Raw genomic sequence first — 16002 nt, forward strand, 5'->3', positions numbered from 1 at the left:
CCCCGGCTCTCGGCCCTGCCCAGACCATTGTCCAAACACCTCGTCCCTCCAGCTTCCGGGCCGCGGGCGAGATGATTTGCTGCAGATGACATCAGCCCCGGGCCAACGGCTGGAAGAGCTGAGGCAGCCAACGCGTGAGGATGTGCCGGGTGGTCCTTTCCTCCTCCTCTTCCTCCTCCTCCTGGGCTCCCTGACGAGTCTCTATGTAGAAGCGGCACCGCCTCCCCGCCCTCTCTCACTCCCCACTCCTCTCCGCGGCGCGCTCAGCGCCAGCTAGGAGAGGGGGAGGTGGCACGCAGCGCCAGGAGGAGGGGGGACGCAGGGGGCGGAGCGGAGGCAGCACCCTCCTTGATAATCCTTTCTCCTGCGGCAGAGAAGAGGAGCAGCCGGAGCGAGACACATCGCCGAGGCACAGCAGGCCGGCAGGATGGCGACCGTGGTGGTGGAAGCCACCGAACCCGAGCCGTCCGGCAGCATCGCCAACCCGGCGGTGTCCACCTCACCCAGCCTGTCACACCGCTTCCTTGACAGCAAGTTTTACCTGCTGGTGGTTGTCGGCGAGATCGTGACCGAGGAGCACCTGCGGCGCGCCATCGGCAACATCGAGCTCGGTAAGCGTCCCCGCGTCCCCAGGTCCCCAGGAGACCAGCGCAAGGAGACGCGCAAACGCGACCCCACCCAGGGCACCATGGCCACCCTCCTCCCCCGACGCTCCCCACACCCCTGCCGCTCCCTGCCACCTCCCGCACTGCGTCCAGAGTCTTTTCTGGGTTACTTTCGGAGAATAATCCGAATTATTACATTTGAGACCCTGAGAGAGTAAATGCCTGATAACCTTGAGGGAATCTGTCACGGAGCTGACCACCGCCTCTCCCGCTAAATGAAAGGCAGGTGTCAGAGGAGCGGAGGCCACAATAAAGGTGCAATCGCAAGGGGCCAAAGAGGGGTGGGGGAGAACCTGATGCAACCACTCCCTTTCAGCCTCCCTCTCTCTCTCCCTTCAAATGGCTGGGGGTCCCCTCGCCGGCAGGCCCTGGGTTGAAACACCATGTGCCAAGGCCCGTGTGGGAATAGTCCTCACCCACGGCCACCTTAGCCCCCGAAAAATGCCTTTTCTGGCTTAAAAACCGCAAGATTCGTTCTTTCCTGGGAATGACTAGGCTAGTGCTAGGGCCACGCCCGCCCCCACCGCTCCCCACCCCCCCCCCGCCCGGGATGCAGGGATGGAGAACCGCCTGCGCTCCGTTCCCAGAGAGAGCCCGCCTTGCTACGGCCCCTGGGTCCTTAGTTGCAGCTTTCAGAAAGGACAATGGGACCCCAAGTTGCGGGGTGGGGCTTCTTTTAGAAGTCCCAGCCTCAGGAGGGACGGCTGGAGGGGAGGGGGTCGGCGGGTAGCGCCAGCTCCTCGCCGATTGCCCGCACGAGGAGCGCGCTCTGCAGAGGCCGAATAGCGGTTCCCCGGGAGTCCTGGGCGGGGCTGAGGGGGTCCAGCGGGCACAGCCTGGGGCGCGTGGACCGACCGGTTCCGCAGCCCCACCCAGGCTGCCGCAGTGCTCTTCACCCGCCCGCCGCACCTGCCCCCTGCACTGCGGCGCCCATCGGGCGCGGCTGGCTGGGCGTGCGCTCTAGCCGGGCCTCGGGCTTTTGCCAGGGCTGCGCGCCCCCACTGCTCCCTCAGCCCGGCTTTGTTGCGCTCCGAGCCCCCGGGTGGGCAGGTCTCGTTTCTGCCTTTCCCTTTACCCCCACCGCTCCCTTCTCCGTCCCGGTCCTCCCCTCGCCCCTGGCAGGCGTCGCCAGGTCCCTCCGCAGCCCCAGCCGGTGCTCTATTCTCTTGGGGTGGTGCTGAAGCGTTTCTACCCGAGACACCGGCTGGTGGGCGTGGTGCAGTCCGCACTGCGGTCTCTACGGCAGCCCGAGGCGGACAAAGGGCGTTCACGCAGCCCTCGCCCCCTGCTCTCCCCACCCCCAATAATAAAAGACGAAAGAAAATGCTTGTTTTAGTTGAAAAAATAAACGCTTGTCATCTGCCTCTGCATTTGGAAACGGCCACTAGTTACTAGAACAAAAGGCTGCAGGGTGGGGACTGGAGTTAAGGACCTGGTTCTTTTGTTTAACTTTGAAGCACTGATTTTCCTTTTCAGCTAAAAAAAAAAAAAAGTGAGCAGAAAGCAGTCGTGTTATTTTATTCGGAAAAAAAAAATTCAAGAGTAGAGAGATTTCTCTAGTGAAATGCTTTATTTGAGCATCTCAGCAACCCTTCATTTTCAAACCACAGGCCTTTAATCAGAACTGTTTTAATTTGGTATATTGCACATTTTCCTCCTTGAAAAATTTCACACGTACTGACTTTGGGTGTGGTTACTGTAGGAATCAATTACTTAGGATTTTAAAAAATATCATTTGCAGCATTGCCAGGGAAACAATAATACATCAGAAGATGCTTTTCTATCTATAAAATCTTCATAACCACTCAGTGTGGTGCCAGGAGAGGGATCATCACCCCCCATTTTAGAGCGTCCAGAGAGGCGGGAAGGATAGGAGACTGGCTCAAGGTCACACCATTCACAAGTGACAGAAGGACCAGTACTGCAGCATCGCTTGTTTTCTGGCCCTGGCACTGATGGTAGTGCAAGGCAGGCTAACATCAGAGAGAAATTTCAAATACAGCAATTTTCAGAGCTTGCCTTTGTACAGTCATCCACTTGTGGGCAGCACCCCATGCAGGGAGATGGGTTAGCAGTCACCTTCGGTCTAATTATCTTCCTGCTTTGTTACTTGCTGATCATCCTTTCAGAGCGGGAATCCTCAGGGGGTTTATTCAGCCTGCTTCACTGAGTGATAAGATTCAGAACTTACCTTCCTAATTCTTATTAAAAAAAAAAAAAAAAGTGTATTGAAGTATTTTATGTAGAGGAAAGGGCACAGATCATAGGTGAGCAGCTCAATGAATTTTCACAATACAAACACACCTGTGTTATCCAGATCAAGAAACAGACATTGCTGGGATCCCAGAAGCCCACCTCAGGTTCCCTTTCCAGTCATCATGCCTTCCTGATTTTTTAATTCCCTTATTTGCTCAGGTTTTTGCACAGAACTCTGAAATGGTTTTATTGATCCCATTAAAAATCAACCAAGTGAGTGAACAGAGCTGTTTCCTTATTCAGAGTAACAGATGCTGCCTTTCCTCTGGAGATTGCTCTCCTGGGTCTTGGGGTCTTGGCTTCAGCTCCTGCAGCAGCATCTTCCAATGCTAAGTGAAGATACTGCTCCAGTAGCTTTTCAGATGATCTGAGATGACTTAGCAACAGGGCAGGTTGACTCTGTTCCCCTGTGGATGACATGCTGCCTCAGCCTTCAGGTCCCAGCTGGGCCTCCTCCAGAAGTCACTCTGGTGGCGCTGCTGTTGTTGCTGGTGACACTGGGTCATGTTGTGTGAAGCAAGATGGATCTGCTCCAGGGGGTTTGGCTCTGAACCTTAGTCACAGGCTGAGAAAGCAGTTCATCATCTGTTACTTTTTATCCTATTTCCCCTCCCCTCTAACTGAGGCTCTGTGGGTTTAGAGACCCCGGTGACTTGGGTTCTTGCCATCTGATTATTGAGGGGTCTCTGGGAAGACCTAGAAAATAACCTGTAAATCTGTAGGGAGATGGTGGTAATGCAGTAAATCAACAGGCCTGAAAACATCCTGAATTGGATGTTTAGTAAATGCTTCTTGAAACCAAGGAAGAGAGATGATTGCTCTAGTCTCTTCAAATATATTCAAAAAGCATAATGTGGGGCCTGGCTGTATCTTCCCCAGAGTTTGCAACAATCGTCTTTCCTTGGACTGGTCTAGCTTTGTTTAGTTGTGGAAGACCTTATGCCAAACCATTGTCTCTACCACTGGCTCCATGCCCCGCCCTCTCCCTTATTAGCCCACAACAGGGATTTCACAGCCTTCCTCAGTTTTAGCAGAGCCCCTACTCCTCTCGTTTATTTTAATACGTAGACTGCATACAGCCATGCTCGCAAACTGAATTCTAGAGCCCTGTGAAAGGAGTTTTCGTTTTATTTTTTCAGAGGAATTAAAACATATAAGAAATAGTAAGTGTCAATTTGATGTTTCCAGTTAATGGTGAACATTGGGAATCAGCAGAATTTGTACATAAGAGAGAGAGATGTGTAACATCTCTTGCTCTGGATTGATATAAGTTTAGCTGATTACATTGCAACCCAGATCATTTACTGACTGTCTTCTGTCTGAGACAGTAATACAATTAAGAACCCAGGAAGGGTTTGGGGTTTAGTTTTTTGTCATTTTGTTTTAATAGGAAAAAACAAAAACAAAAAACCCATACATGGTGGGAGTTAAATAAAATGTTGGAGAGTGTTACATTTATGATACTCATCTTTATATTTTTCAAAGTCAAAAGGCAGATGAATTTTTGCTTGCACTGCTTAATTGGTTTTGTCTGTTAAGGGTTCTGTAACCCGTGTTGAAATACAAGCCAGTTCCAAAATTTAAGGTCAATAAATTGGTAATTCATTTTTAATCTTTTTTAAGGGCTTATTTTTTCAACAAGTTCCAACTTTTAGGTCAATAAATAAATTATTGTAAATCACTTCTTTTATTTGCTTCTATTGTGAGCTGTTATCCGAGACCCAAATTATTTGTTATCAATGTTTCAATGCTTTGAAATTATGAGCTCAATATATAAGATATTGTCTGCTTTACACATAGCATGCACATTATGAACATCAAGTTGTTGGCTAAAAAAGGAAAAAAAAAAAAAGGAAATTGGATTGAGGATCACCAGGTTAGGTGGTTAGGTCAAGGGAAAGAATAAGAAATCTTTTCCCTGAAAATAAAGGCTGCCTGAACTTAGCATATCATTTGTTTTAATTCTGTTTATTTGGTTTATGTCTCTAATCTGATTTCAGCAAGCTTTTAAAGCATAATTTTACAAATAGAATCTTATGATTATAGCTTAGTGATTTAGATATTTGCAAAAATACTTAAAAACTATTTCTCAGAGAGAGCACCTGCAGCCCATAGAAGAAAATGAACTTGTCTAAGGCCCAAATAGGAGCCTGGTTGGTGCAGTAGTTAAAAGCTATGGCAAGCTACAGCTGCAAGCCAAAAGGTTGGCAGTTCGAATCCACCAGCTGCTCCTTGGAAATTCTATGGGGCAGTTCTACTCTGTCCTGTAGGGTTGCTATGAGTCAGAATTGACTCGATGGCAGTGGGTATACAATGGGTAAGGCCCAGATAGCTGTCAAATAGAGCCCATGTGCCATTTCAACCTTTAACACATGGCCATTTCATTCTGCTTTCTGAAATCTACTGCCTCTTTTAGTAATATAGATATTAGCCATTTAAATGGAAGGTGCTTTTTTTTTTTTTGATGTAGGTTTCATTAAACAATACTGCAGGATGCTTGCATAATTGGTAAAGTAGGAGAGCTATAGTCTGTATACCATAGGCTATCTGGTTCTTTCTCATTTTTCACCCTGACTTGTCCTGTGGTGACCCCCCACCCTTCCACACATGATCTTTTCTCCTTTGTCCATCTGTAAACTTCATATGCATGTTAGCCTACCCTTTGTGGACTCTTACTACCTGGGGTCAGAGAAGAAAAGTTCCTTTGCTACCTCCTGGCCAATAAGGCCAGGCAAGAATAGGCTCCAGAAAAACAGACGCAGTAATGTCCCTCACCTCCTGGCTGGGTGGTTGCTGCAAAGCAGGCTGTGAGCTTCTTAGGATGCCTAGTCACACTGCTGAGTTCCTAGGGCTGACAGATGCCCTCTGAGCCCAGATGTTTAAAAAGTCGAGGTTCACCTTATCCCACCCGGATAAGCCAGCAAGAGGCACAGTCTTCATAGAGCCCTGGAGAAGCTAAGGCTCAGGGAAGAGCTTGATCTGAGGTATATTGGGGGCATAGTCAGAAGAAGGATGCGGGATTTGTCCTGGTTTTCTCACCCTGCATCAGTGACCAGATAACTTGCTTCTGCAAGGCTTCATCAGAACCTCTTTACCAACACCCCAGTATCCTCGCCAATGATGAAAAAAGAGAGAATCTGGAAGAGCCAAAGAGATATTTTCCCATTCTATGAGCTCTAGAGGGCCCACTCTTAGCTGACTTAGTCACAAAGGGGAGATACACCTATTAAATGCAATATGAACTTTCATTGCAAAATACCACTTCCCTCTAGAAATATTATCCAGTAGAAAGTACCAAGTAAGTATAAAGTATTTTATTTTTAAAATCGGTAGAGAAAGTGGCCTGTTGCCAAAATTTCTCTTTCCAACTAAAATAACTAGTGAACCCATTGTAACCTTTATTTTATAAGTGGTAGTAGTGATTTTTTAGTAGTGATTACGCATTGTTAAGAAATAATTTGGCTGGAAACTGTTCACCTAAAAAGAGAAGCTAAGCTAAATTTTTTAATTTCATTGGGAGTACAAAAATGAGAAATCTTAGTTTTTATCATCTGTTTACTAGTAAAATTTAAAACTTACTAAAATAGTTTTTCTATTGTTTGGTGCTTTCTCCATCGCTAAATTATAAATCATAAAGCCAGACGTTTATAAAATATAAAGGAAACATTTAATTGCATGTGTCCTGGTAAGTAAATTGAAGCCAAGGAAAAAATGGTGAATGACAACGTAAGAGCAAGTCTACCTATAACCCCAATGAAGTCATTCAAATAAATGTAGCAATTTGGACATTAGTTGGAACAAAGGCAGAAAATTGTATGAATTTAATTTAAATACATGTTTCATTATTAACTTATTGACCCAGCTTGACAAGCCAGAAGACAAAGTAGAGCTCAGACCTGGAGCGCAGAGAATTCAGTCAACAATACCAATTAAGCAGCTCAGACAGGAACTCAATGATTTTTCACACTAGATGAGTATGTAGTGTATATACTGAGGTAAAATATTCTAATGAATTCAGACCTCTCAACCTGTCAAGCTTTCCATGAAACAAAAAGAACCCATTTATCATTTCTGGACTAAAAAGATACGCAAATCTCAACAAGCCTTTCTTGTTAAAATTTAAATACTCCATTAGTGCAAATGCAAACTGAGGCTGTTAATGGTTCCAGGGAGACCCATAAAATTCTTGTAATAATTTAGCCTCTCTTTAGGAATGTTAACTCTTGCATACCTGAATTCTCCCCATTTATCACAGGAGATATTTTTGCCTCTATTTAGTAGACATATGTCCATTTGACAATATTCCTCATGGTCAAAAAGGTCTTTCATGTGTAATCTGAAAAGGTATTTTAGATGTGCAGTGAACTGAGTTTCCAGAATTTTCGGAGGTAATATTTATATATAGGCAATCTTGATTCTTTGCAAGATGGGAAAACTGCACAAGATATAAATGGGAGTAAAAACAGATCACATTAAGGAATTAAGGTGTGTTTAAATAATACACTGCCATTTCTATATACCTAATGGTCAAGTGTGTATACCTGACTAATTAATGATCAATAAAAATTATTACTTGTCCAGATGCTTATTTAGAGAGAGTACACCTGCTGCGTTACACCTAGAGGTTCAAGCCCCTGCCCTTAGTAGGTATGCAATACATGCTAGTTGCTCAGAGATTTGCTCTTGGCAACTGAGGATGCTCTCTCTATATAAGGTACAGTCATGAATACTACATATTGGCTTCTCTTTAGCAAACAGACATGCCCCAGAGTTCTGTGGTTCCCCATTTTTCCTCACTTACTCCCCAGATCTCCCTTCTCTGATGTCCTTTGGGTTTACCTCTGAGCCATTCTATCTGGGAGGGCAAGAGAGAGGAGGGCAGAGGGAAAGGAAGGAAGTGACCAGGGAGGTCGAGCATCAGCACAGGAAACTGCCTTCATTCTCGCCCTGGCATTCCTCTCACCCCAAGTTCCGGACTTGAGAAAGTAACCCTGAACTTCTGTGCGAATAGACCGTTTGTGGCCTCCAGCTCCATAGTTTTATAAAGTAAAAAAAATTGCTACATTTCTTTGCCTTTGGTAAGATAACTCAATACAAGTAACAATTGTGAATGAAAGAGCTGCCTGCCAAGCCAGTCAGGTAAAATAATGCTTGGGAGGATGGGTAGGCCAAGTCTCGAAGACTGAAATCCAGCCTTCTAATCAAAGATCACACAAATTTTGGATTGATAACTAGGGATTTAGAAACCAAGGTCAAAAATGGAATGGGTAAAGAAAAGAAACTATATGTGCTCACAGAATACATCTGCACAGTGCAAGAACATCATTTTAAAAACAAAGGGCGTAATGCCAGTCCGCAGATCTTCTCTACCCCCATTCTACATTTTCTTACTACCTACAAGTGGGCCATGGGAAAGCCAGAGATGTTCTGGTGGCCTCTTAAGCGGCTCAAGAACACACCATCTTTCTGCCCTTCCTACTTCTGCCCTGGAGTGGAGTCTGTCATTTTCCTAATAACTGTTTTCTTTTGCCCTTCCAGAAAAGCTGCATTTACATTTTTAGGAGGGGCAGAAGTTCAGTCCGCACTGCTAGTTATCTCTCCCTTGTGGCCTGGCAGAGAGACCTCTCCAGCCCTCCCATTTTGTGGGCATCCTGCTGGTCACTCAGCTCTTCAGAAAAGGAGTTTCCACATCCTCCCCTCAAGCCTGAGAAATGTTACAGTGAGGTTTTCCAAACTACCCTGAAATGACTAGCTGGAAGCTTGTAACTGTCTTGCTTTCCTTCCCTAGGAATCCGATCATGGGACACAAACCTGATCGAGTGCAACTTGGACCAAGAACTGAAACTTTTTGTGTCTCGACACTCTGCAAGATTCTCTCCTGAAGTCCCAGGTGAGGGTTTGTTCAATATTGGTCAATGTAGAATTTGAAAGGACAAAGAGAACAGACCATTGGCTGAAGGCTTTGTCTACAGCCTTAAAAAAACTTCATCTTATTGCTAAAGGATTTTTTGTATTTGTTATTATCAACTGGGTTAGCCAGAAGCCACATTCAAAGTCTTCACTGCAAGGGTTATCTCTTTTGTGGATTTTTAGCAGTTTTTAAGTTTTGGGGTAAATTTTTTTTTTCCTTTTATCTCACTGTACTCTGAGCTCAAGAGATTGCTAATTATTTACATGTTAATTTTACTTAAATGTGGTTACGAATACAAATTGGATACCTCCAGAATCCCACAACATCTATGCCATTTCAAAGTTTAATATACCCCATCCTTGAATTATAATCCACCGTTGCATTGTCACTCACCTTCCTTCGTGTCAGTAAAGTGAGTTGGATATGCCAAACTGCTGTTAAGATAGCCTTTCTTACAGAAGTGAAAAAGAATCCTGCGAATAATTACAGGTAAGGAGACAAAAACTTGTCTTACATGAAGATGCTTCCATTAACCAGCCCGCTTATTGGGGATGTAGTTGGGCCATGTTTGTAGGGCTAGCAGTGTGCTTATGCTGACCCATCCACTTGCCTTCCCCTTGTAAGCAGTGATCCATATTTCTCCCACTTGATCACATCGGGGAGTTATGGGATAGTTTCTGGCCCATAAAGACTTCAAACCCAGGATGTGTTTCTCAAAAGCTCCACCATGGATCAGCCATAGACACTACATTGCATTTTATTTCTTGAATGTCACTTGAATTTTATGTAACACAGAGTAGAGAAAGTTCTTTTCTGTCTACATGTTTTCGTTGTATGACTGCTAAGCTTATTGGCATTGATACAAAGTCAGAAATGGAGTTCTGTCTATTTTGACTGTGTAGATGGTATTCTGTTAGCATTGTGCAAGCTGAGATTTAAGTCCACTTTTATAGGATGTCGGTGCCATCATGAGTCAAGGTTGGCAGCAGCTCGCTAGCAGTATGCCTCTGAGACCGTTCCAGCTCTCCCCTTTGGATATGATATTAGAATAAAATCCCATACATTTTGGTTATCCAAATGACTTGTAGTTTCCAAGTATGAGATTGAGTAAATATGCTAGGAAAAACTTAACAAGAACCTGTTCATTAAAAGTTAAACTTGCTGCAAAGCCATGTGAAAAGCCAGCTCTTAAGTAACTTTGCATTGAGGAAAAAAAACAAAGAGAGAGCGAGTATGATCCAGAGCCTGTCAAACAGCAGACAGTGAGTATGACCCAGAGCCTGTCAAACAGCAGAGAGTGAGTATGACCCAGAGCCTGTCAAACAGCAGAGAGTGAGTATGACCCAGAGCCTGTCAAACAGCAGAGAGTGAGTATATCCGGAGCCTGTCAAACAGCAGAGAGTGAGTATGATCCAGAGCCTGTCAAACAGCCCACCATTTGCTGAAGTAAAGGTACAGTATATGGCTGTTTCTGCTTTTGTGTTGTGTTTTTGTGACTTGCAAATCTCTATAACTTTTAAAAATCATCTCACAAAAAATCAGAAGTATCCTTTCTCCTACAGCTATGTTTATTTCAAAATGACAGTAAAAGTCAGGCTTTTATCCCTTTTTTATGTAGATTGTTCAGTTTTCTTCTTATGACTGCTTGTAAGACTACTTTTTGGTAAAATGTGATTCCCATTGTGTTCATTCATACTTGAATTTGTTTTATAGACTAACAGCTGTGTATTGCAAAATAGAAAGGCTGCAAGAATTGCTGAATAATTCACCAATTTTTGACCAATAACCCAGTGTTACTGTTGTGGATTAAAAAGGTCAGGTCCCCCCAAACTGCCACTTGCAGTAAAGACGGGTTACCTACCTAGTTATATCCGTGCTGTGCTAGATGCTATGTCTAGGGAGTGGCCTATGGACACACAGCATCCTTACCATTCTTGCTGACTCCAGAAAGCACTAAACTGTGACCAGCCTCTGAGTACATTGTACAGGACCAGTCCCCTCTGTCGGGACTAAGCATCTAGAAAAGGGCCATTTAGGAAGCCTTTAGCTTTTTGTGATCAAACCAGAAATGGTTTACGGAAAAAATCAAAGTCTATTTGTTTGTAAGTGGGTCCAAATCTAGTAGGCTCTTCCCCATGCACTGAAGTTTTCTAAAAGCTAACACGTGTAACTCAGGCCATCTTAAATGGAGCTGGCTGAATCTGCATTTAGAGTTTTAAGATTCTAAGTTAACATAGAGGCAAGGAACAAGATAAATGACAGATCCCCTAAAAAAAAAAAAAAGTCATTTGTTCATTTAGTTTTTTTTTCTTTTTTTTAGGCTAGCTGATTGCAGAGCTGTGGTAAAGTATTTGTTGTCTTCCCTGATGCAAGTAGATTAGGGATGAGGTTGCTCTTATATCTGTTTTACATTCCTGTCCGTCATTAAACCTTTTGGAGTTGTTTTTAAAAATTAGAGATTGCTTATAAAAGACTGGCAATAGCTTCAAGTTGCAGCTAACAGAGATTGTCCAGGTGGCACAACCGAATGTGTTCCCTTGTACTAGCTTACCCCATTCATGAGTTTTTAAATATAGTTTTGAGATTTAGTTTAGCCATTTCTTCAAGATTACTGGCCCCATTCAAGGCAACTCTAAAAGGTTTAGTCATTTTGAACAAATACCCTTTGAGCAGGAACCTGTAGTATGAGCGCTATGTTTGCACAAGGTTGGGGAGGGGGGACAATATGAATAGTGAGACTGTGGGTTCCCTGGTTCCCCAGAACATTAGCCCTAGAATCTCTAAGCCCCATCTGACTCTGGCATACTATAGTTCATTGAATGGTAAGCCATCTAGGGTCATCTTCTTGAACCTGATGCAGAATTGGCTTGCCTACAGATTATTCAGCAAACATCTCCCGTGTGCCCAGGACCCATACTCTGCTGATTTGCTCTGGACAATCACCAGGCATAAAACCCTTTCTGGCTAGTCTAAGCAGGGGTCATATGAGACCAGTTGTCTTGAGAGAAAAGGTTAGATATTCTTTCATGAGCACACAACCCGTCTTTCACTCATGTAAAAATTCAACTATCAAGTCTTTTCAAAATAGAGCAATACTTCGACAACTTAGCAACAAAAAGACAAATACCCCAATCATAAAATGGGCAAAGGATTTGAATAGACATTTCACCAAAGAGGACATTCGAATGGCCACCAAATACATGAAAAGATGCTCAGCATCATTAGCCATCAGAGAGAAATGCAAAACAAAGCCACAATGAGATACCACTTCACTCCCACTAGGATGGCTAAGATTTAAAAAAAAAAAAAGGAAAATAACAAATGTTGGCAAGCATTTGGGGAAATTGGAACCCTTATCCATTGCTGGTGGGAGTGCAGAATGGTACAGCCATTGTGGAAAACAGTATATGGTTCTTCAAAAATCTAAAAATAGAACTGGCATAGCAAAAAAAAAAAAAAAACCCTAAAAAACCAAACCGGTTGCTGTCAAGTCGATCGGACTCATAGCGACCCTATTGGACAGAGAACTGCCCCATAGGGTTTCCAGGGAATGCCTGGTGAATTCAAACTGCCAGCCTTTTGGTTAGGAGTCGTAGCTTTTAACCGCTATGCCATCAGAGTTTCCAGAACTACCACATGAAATGAAGTCTTGATATATGCTACAGTATGGATGGAGCTGTAAGACATTATGCCAAGTGGAATAAGTCAATCACAAAAGGACAAATATTGTATGACCTTGCTTATATAAAAAGACAAGAAAAGGCAAACATATAGAGAACAAAGTTTATTAATGGTTACCAGGGTTGGGAGGGAGGGGGAAAAAGGAGGGTTAACAGTGTGAAATAGGGATGATCAGAGGGAGGCCTGGTCCTGTACAATGTAATCATAGGCTAGAGAGGGAAGGTCATAGCATTTTCATAAGGATCAAAGGAATTAATGCATGTGAAGAGCTTGTCACATGGTGAACAATAAATGTAAGCTAGTATTAATTTTTTTTTTTAGTATTAATAGTCTCTCCCATATTAAGGATCTATTTGACTTGTATATTTGGCAATTACTGAATTTAGAGGTTGGCGGGCTTCCTCCTTGTAGTAATTTTTAATTCATATTAAAATTATTTCTCAGTGAAACAATTGCCTTCAACACTATCAAAAGACACATAGCTGCTGGTTATGTGTAGGGGGCAGCAGCATTCTATGACTGAGCTTTGGAAGGTACTTTGGGCAGGAGAATAAAAGGGAGGCAGTCAGTGCTTTAAGCTTCTGGCCTGGCACGCTTAGAGCAAGGTTGTAAATAGACCACTTGCAAATGGTGTTGTCAGGTCTCTATGAGGGGATGCTAAGGTGCAGTGAGGGTTTGCTTGCCTGGTTTCTAACTATGATAATCCACACTGCTCATTTTCCGTTCTACTCTCCCCAGTAAACGAGTGACTGTAGACCTTGACAGTTTTAACAAACTGGGACTTCTTAGGGTTTATTTCTTCATCAGCTGAATAAATAGCAAGGGCTTGGTGTATTTACGTTTTGTCACTAGTTTCATAACTCCTGGATCGCATTAACAAACCTGCACACGATGTGACTGATTTTGTAATGTGTACAGGGGTGGTTTTGCTTATGAATCCATGCCTTTTCCCTAGAAGGTAAACACACCACTGCCAGGCATCCTTGGATTTGTGCTGAGTGACTGTTAAACATTGGTTTTGATGGAGAACTAAAATTGAGCCCTTTGAATTTAAGTCATGCGAATCCTCTTCTCCCATTGATATTAATGAAGCAAGGTTTTGCAGCTACTATTTGTTTGTAGAATGTTAAGAAAATGTTAAAATGCTCTTAGCAAATGCTTAAGAATATTTTCCGTCCTCTTCCTTCTGGTCTAGACTTGCACGTTTAGTCTGTTGTTGTGTAGAATTGTAGCTTAATTGTATGTGCCTCACATGCACCCACCGCTCTATGACAGGGGGTAATGAATGGGTTTTCAGCCCTGCACCTGACCTCTCAACAATAAAGCACACAAATATATGTTCCAGTTGCATTAAAGAGGCTGCCTTAACGCTGGGAGAACCTGCTATTTTAGAGGGGCAGTCAATACTTTATCGCCATGGTTTCTCTCTCACATGCGTGCACAAGGACAGGCACTTGCCCACATGTCCACGAGGCTCTTTTGGGGAGGAATCCTGGCATTAGAGAAACATAACAAATAAAAAAGAGAGCCTTATTTCTGTTGAAGAAGCCAGACCTCTTTTTAATGTCCATTGAGGTCAATGCTGGCCACCTGGGATGGAGACTCCCTATTTTAATGCAAATTCCTCGCCTTTCTCCCCCTTACTCTGCCCCTATCCCTCCCTGCCTGCCTGGCTGCAGTCGGTGGAGTGGTCACAGCCCCGCCTGCTCACAGCTCTCGCCCCAGCGCCCCCATTCAGTGTCTGCAGCAGGAGCCACGCACTGTGGACCCCCAGCCCCTTCCCTTTATAACAGTGAAAGGACCAGACCTTCAGAGAAGATCCAGAATTTGTAGTGTCTGCTACACAAGGTGGAATTCCTGCGAGGTTTGCACTTTGCTCAACTTTAAAATTTGGGGATTCTTGGCATCCAGATGCTCACACCTTTATGTGATTGTGTGTGTGTTTGTGTGTGTGTGTGCCCAACAGAATGGAATAAAATCGTGCTTCATTGCCATGGTCAGGGGCTCGCATTCCTCAGGGTCGGTAATAATGGCTCATTCAGACCACCCTAGAAATACCTATTCATCTCACTTTTTTTTTTAGAGTAAAAAGGATGTTTTGCTCTGCCGACTGTAATGGCTCTCATGCAGTTCCTAATGGGCACAGTGGAACCACTGGCACAGACACGCAGCAGCAGGAAGGTAGCAGAATATTGGCTGCCTGGGCCCAGTAGCCATTTTGGGGAATGTCAATAGCCCCTCCATTAAATCCAACTAAGGACATTGCAGAACAGCTTGCTCTCATTGCTAATCAAGAACAGCGTCTTATGCTGCATGGCAGCGCCTTTGTCTTCATTTCCAGAGACCAAAGGGACCCCATGGTTTTTGGTAGTAAAGTTTTTTTTTTTTTTTTTTTTGAAAGAAAACACACAACAACAGCAAACCACCAAGCAGCTATGCTCCCTTTGCTTTGTACTGTCTGCTTTGGGATGGTCTATCGGGGGATTTTATTCAGCATCTCTGGATGCACGCTAGAAATAGGAGGAATATGGGGGAAGACGAGGAATGAAGCATAAACTAATAGACTTCTTCAAACAATTTCAAGTAATTTTTTTTTTTTTTTGCTTTCTAATAGGCAAGGAACTATAAATGGATATATGGAAGAATGAGACAGCCTCATAGTTTAGTGGGGGGAAGTAAGTCACCCACAGCTTTAAAAAACACTAACAAAGATTGTTTTCCTAATTTACAAATGCTGTGTGGTGTGTGTGTGTGTGTGTGAGAGAGAGAGAGAGAGAGAGGTGTTTACTCAAATTCCTGAGGAAGACTAGGGGTGAGACTGGATGTTACAGGAAGCACTGCATTTTGATTTTTCAGTCCCAATGACAAAGGTTACCCAGGTACCAGCAGCCCCACCCCCACCAAAGCCGCAACCCAGGACTAATTAAACGCTACCCGGGCAACGATCAAGTATCCCAAAACATCATACTCCAGGGCTCACCCCTTTTGTTTTCTCTGCAGTGGTCTAAGGGTAATTTCCATTGCCTGGAAGTCAGCTTTCCTTGGTTCCAGGGAAATGTGAGAAAGTAAGAAAGGCCCCTGGGGAAGGCCACTTCAAAATGGACCTCAGGGACTACAGAAATTAACATAAATATAAGACAAAAAATAATGTTATTTTAATAAACTATGCCAATTTATGTTAAAAAGAAAAAACTAAACCAAAGCCTTTGCCATCGAGCAATTCCGACTAATGGCGACCCTATAATTTATGTTAACGGCTTGCATATGGTCAAGACTGGGAAGATGAACGCTTATAGGAAATGCAGCTAGAAAAGAGTTGCACATGATTTAAAAATATAATTATCTAATTAAAAATGAACACTAGTAGTGGTTCATTCTCTCATTCTCTCCAGCTCCTTCTCTCTTTCCTTCCAGACTGAGGGCAGCTTCCACCAAAAGGCTAAGGGAAAGTAGTGTTTTACTGAATGTGGCTCTTCTTAGTGGTAACCA

The 16002-nt window shown here is 43.8% G+C and overlaps 1 protein-coding gene across 1 annotated transcript in view; it reads left to right on the forward strand.

Moving 5' to 3' along the window:
• The first annotated feature begins 319 nt into the window (after nt 1-319).
• The window catches only part of MAP1B (microtubule associated protein 1B), a 100435-nt gene continuing 84752 nt past the window's right edge, over nt 320-16002 (forward strand). Inside the window, exons 1-2 of the mRNA XM_049865289.1 lie at nt 320-611; nt 8710-8811. Coding sequence (XP_049721246.1) covers nt 428-611; nt 8710-8811 — 286 coding nt within the window. The 5' untranslated portion in view covers nt 320-427. The remainder of the gene's footprint in view (nt 612-8709; nt 8812-16002) is intronic.

Source organism: Elephas maximus, chromosome 2 (assembly GCF_024166365.1).
Source record: "Elephas maximus indicus isolate mEleMax1 chromosome 2, mEleMax1 primary haplotype, whole genome shotgun sequence".
Classification (NCBI taxonomy): Eukaryota; Metazoa; Chordata; class Mammalia; order Proboscidea; family Elephantidae; genus Elephas; species Elephas maximus.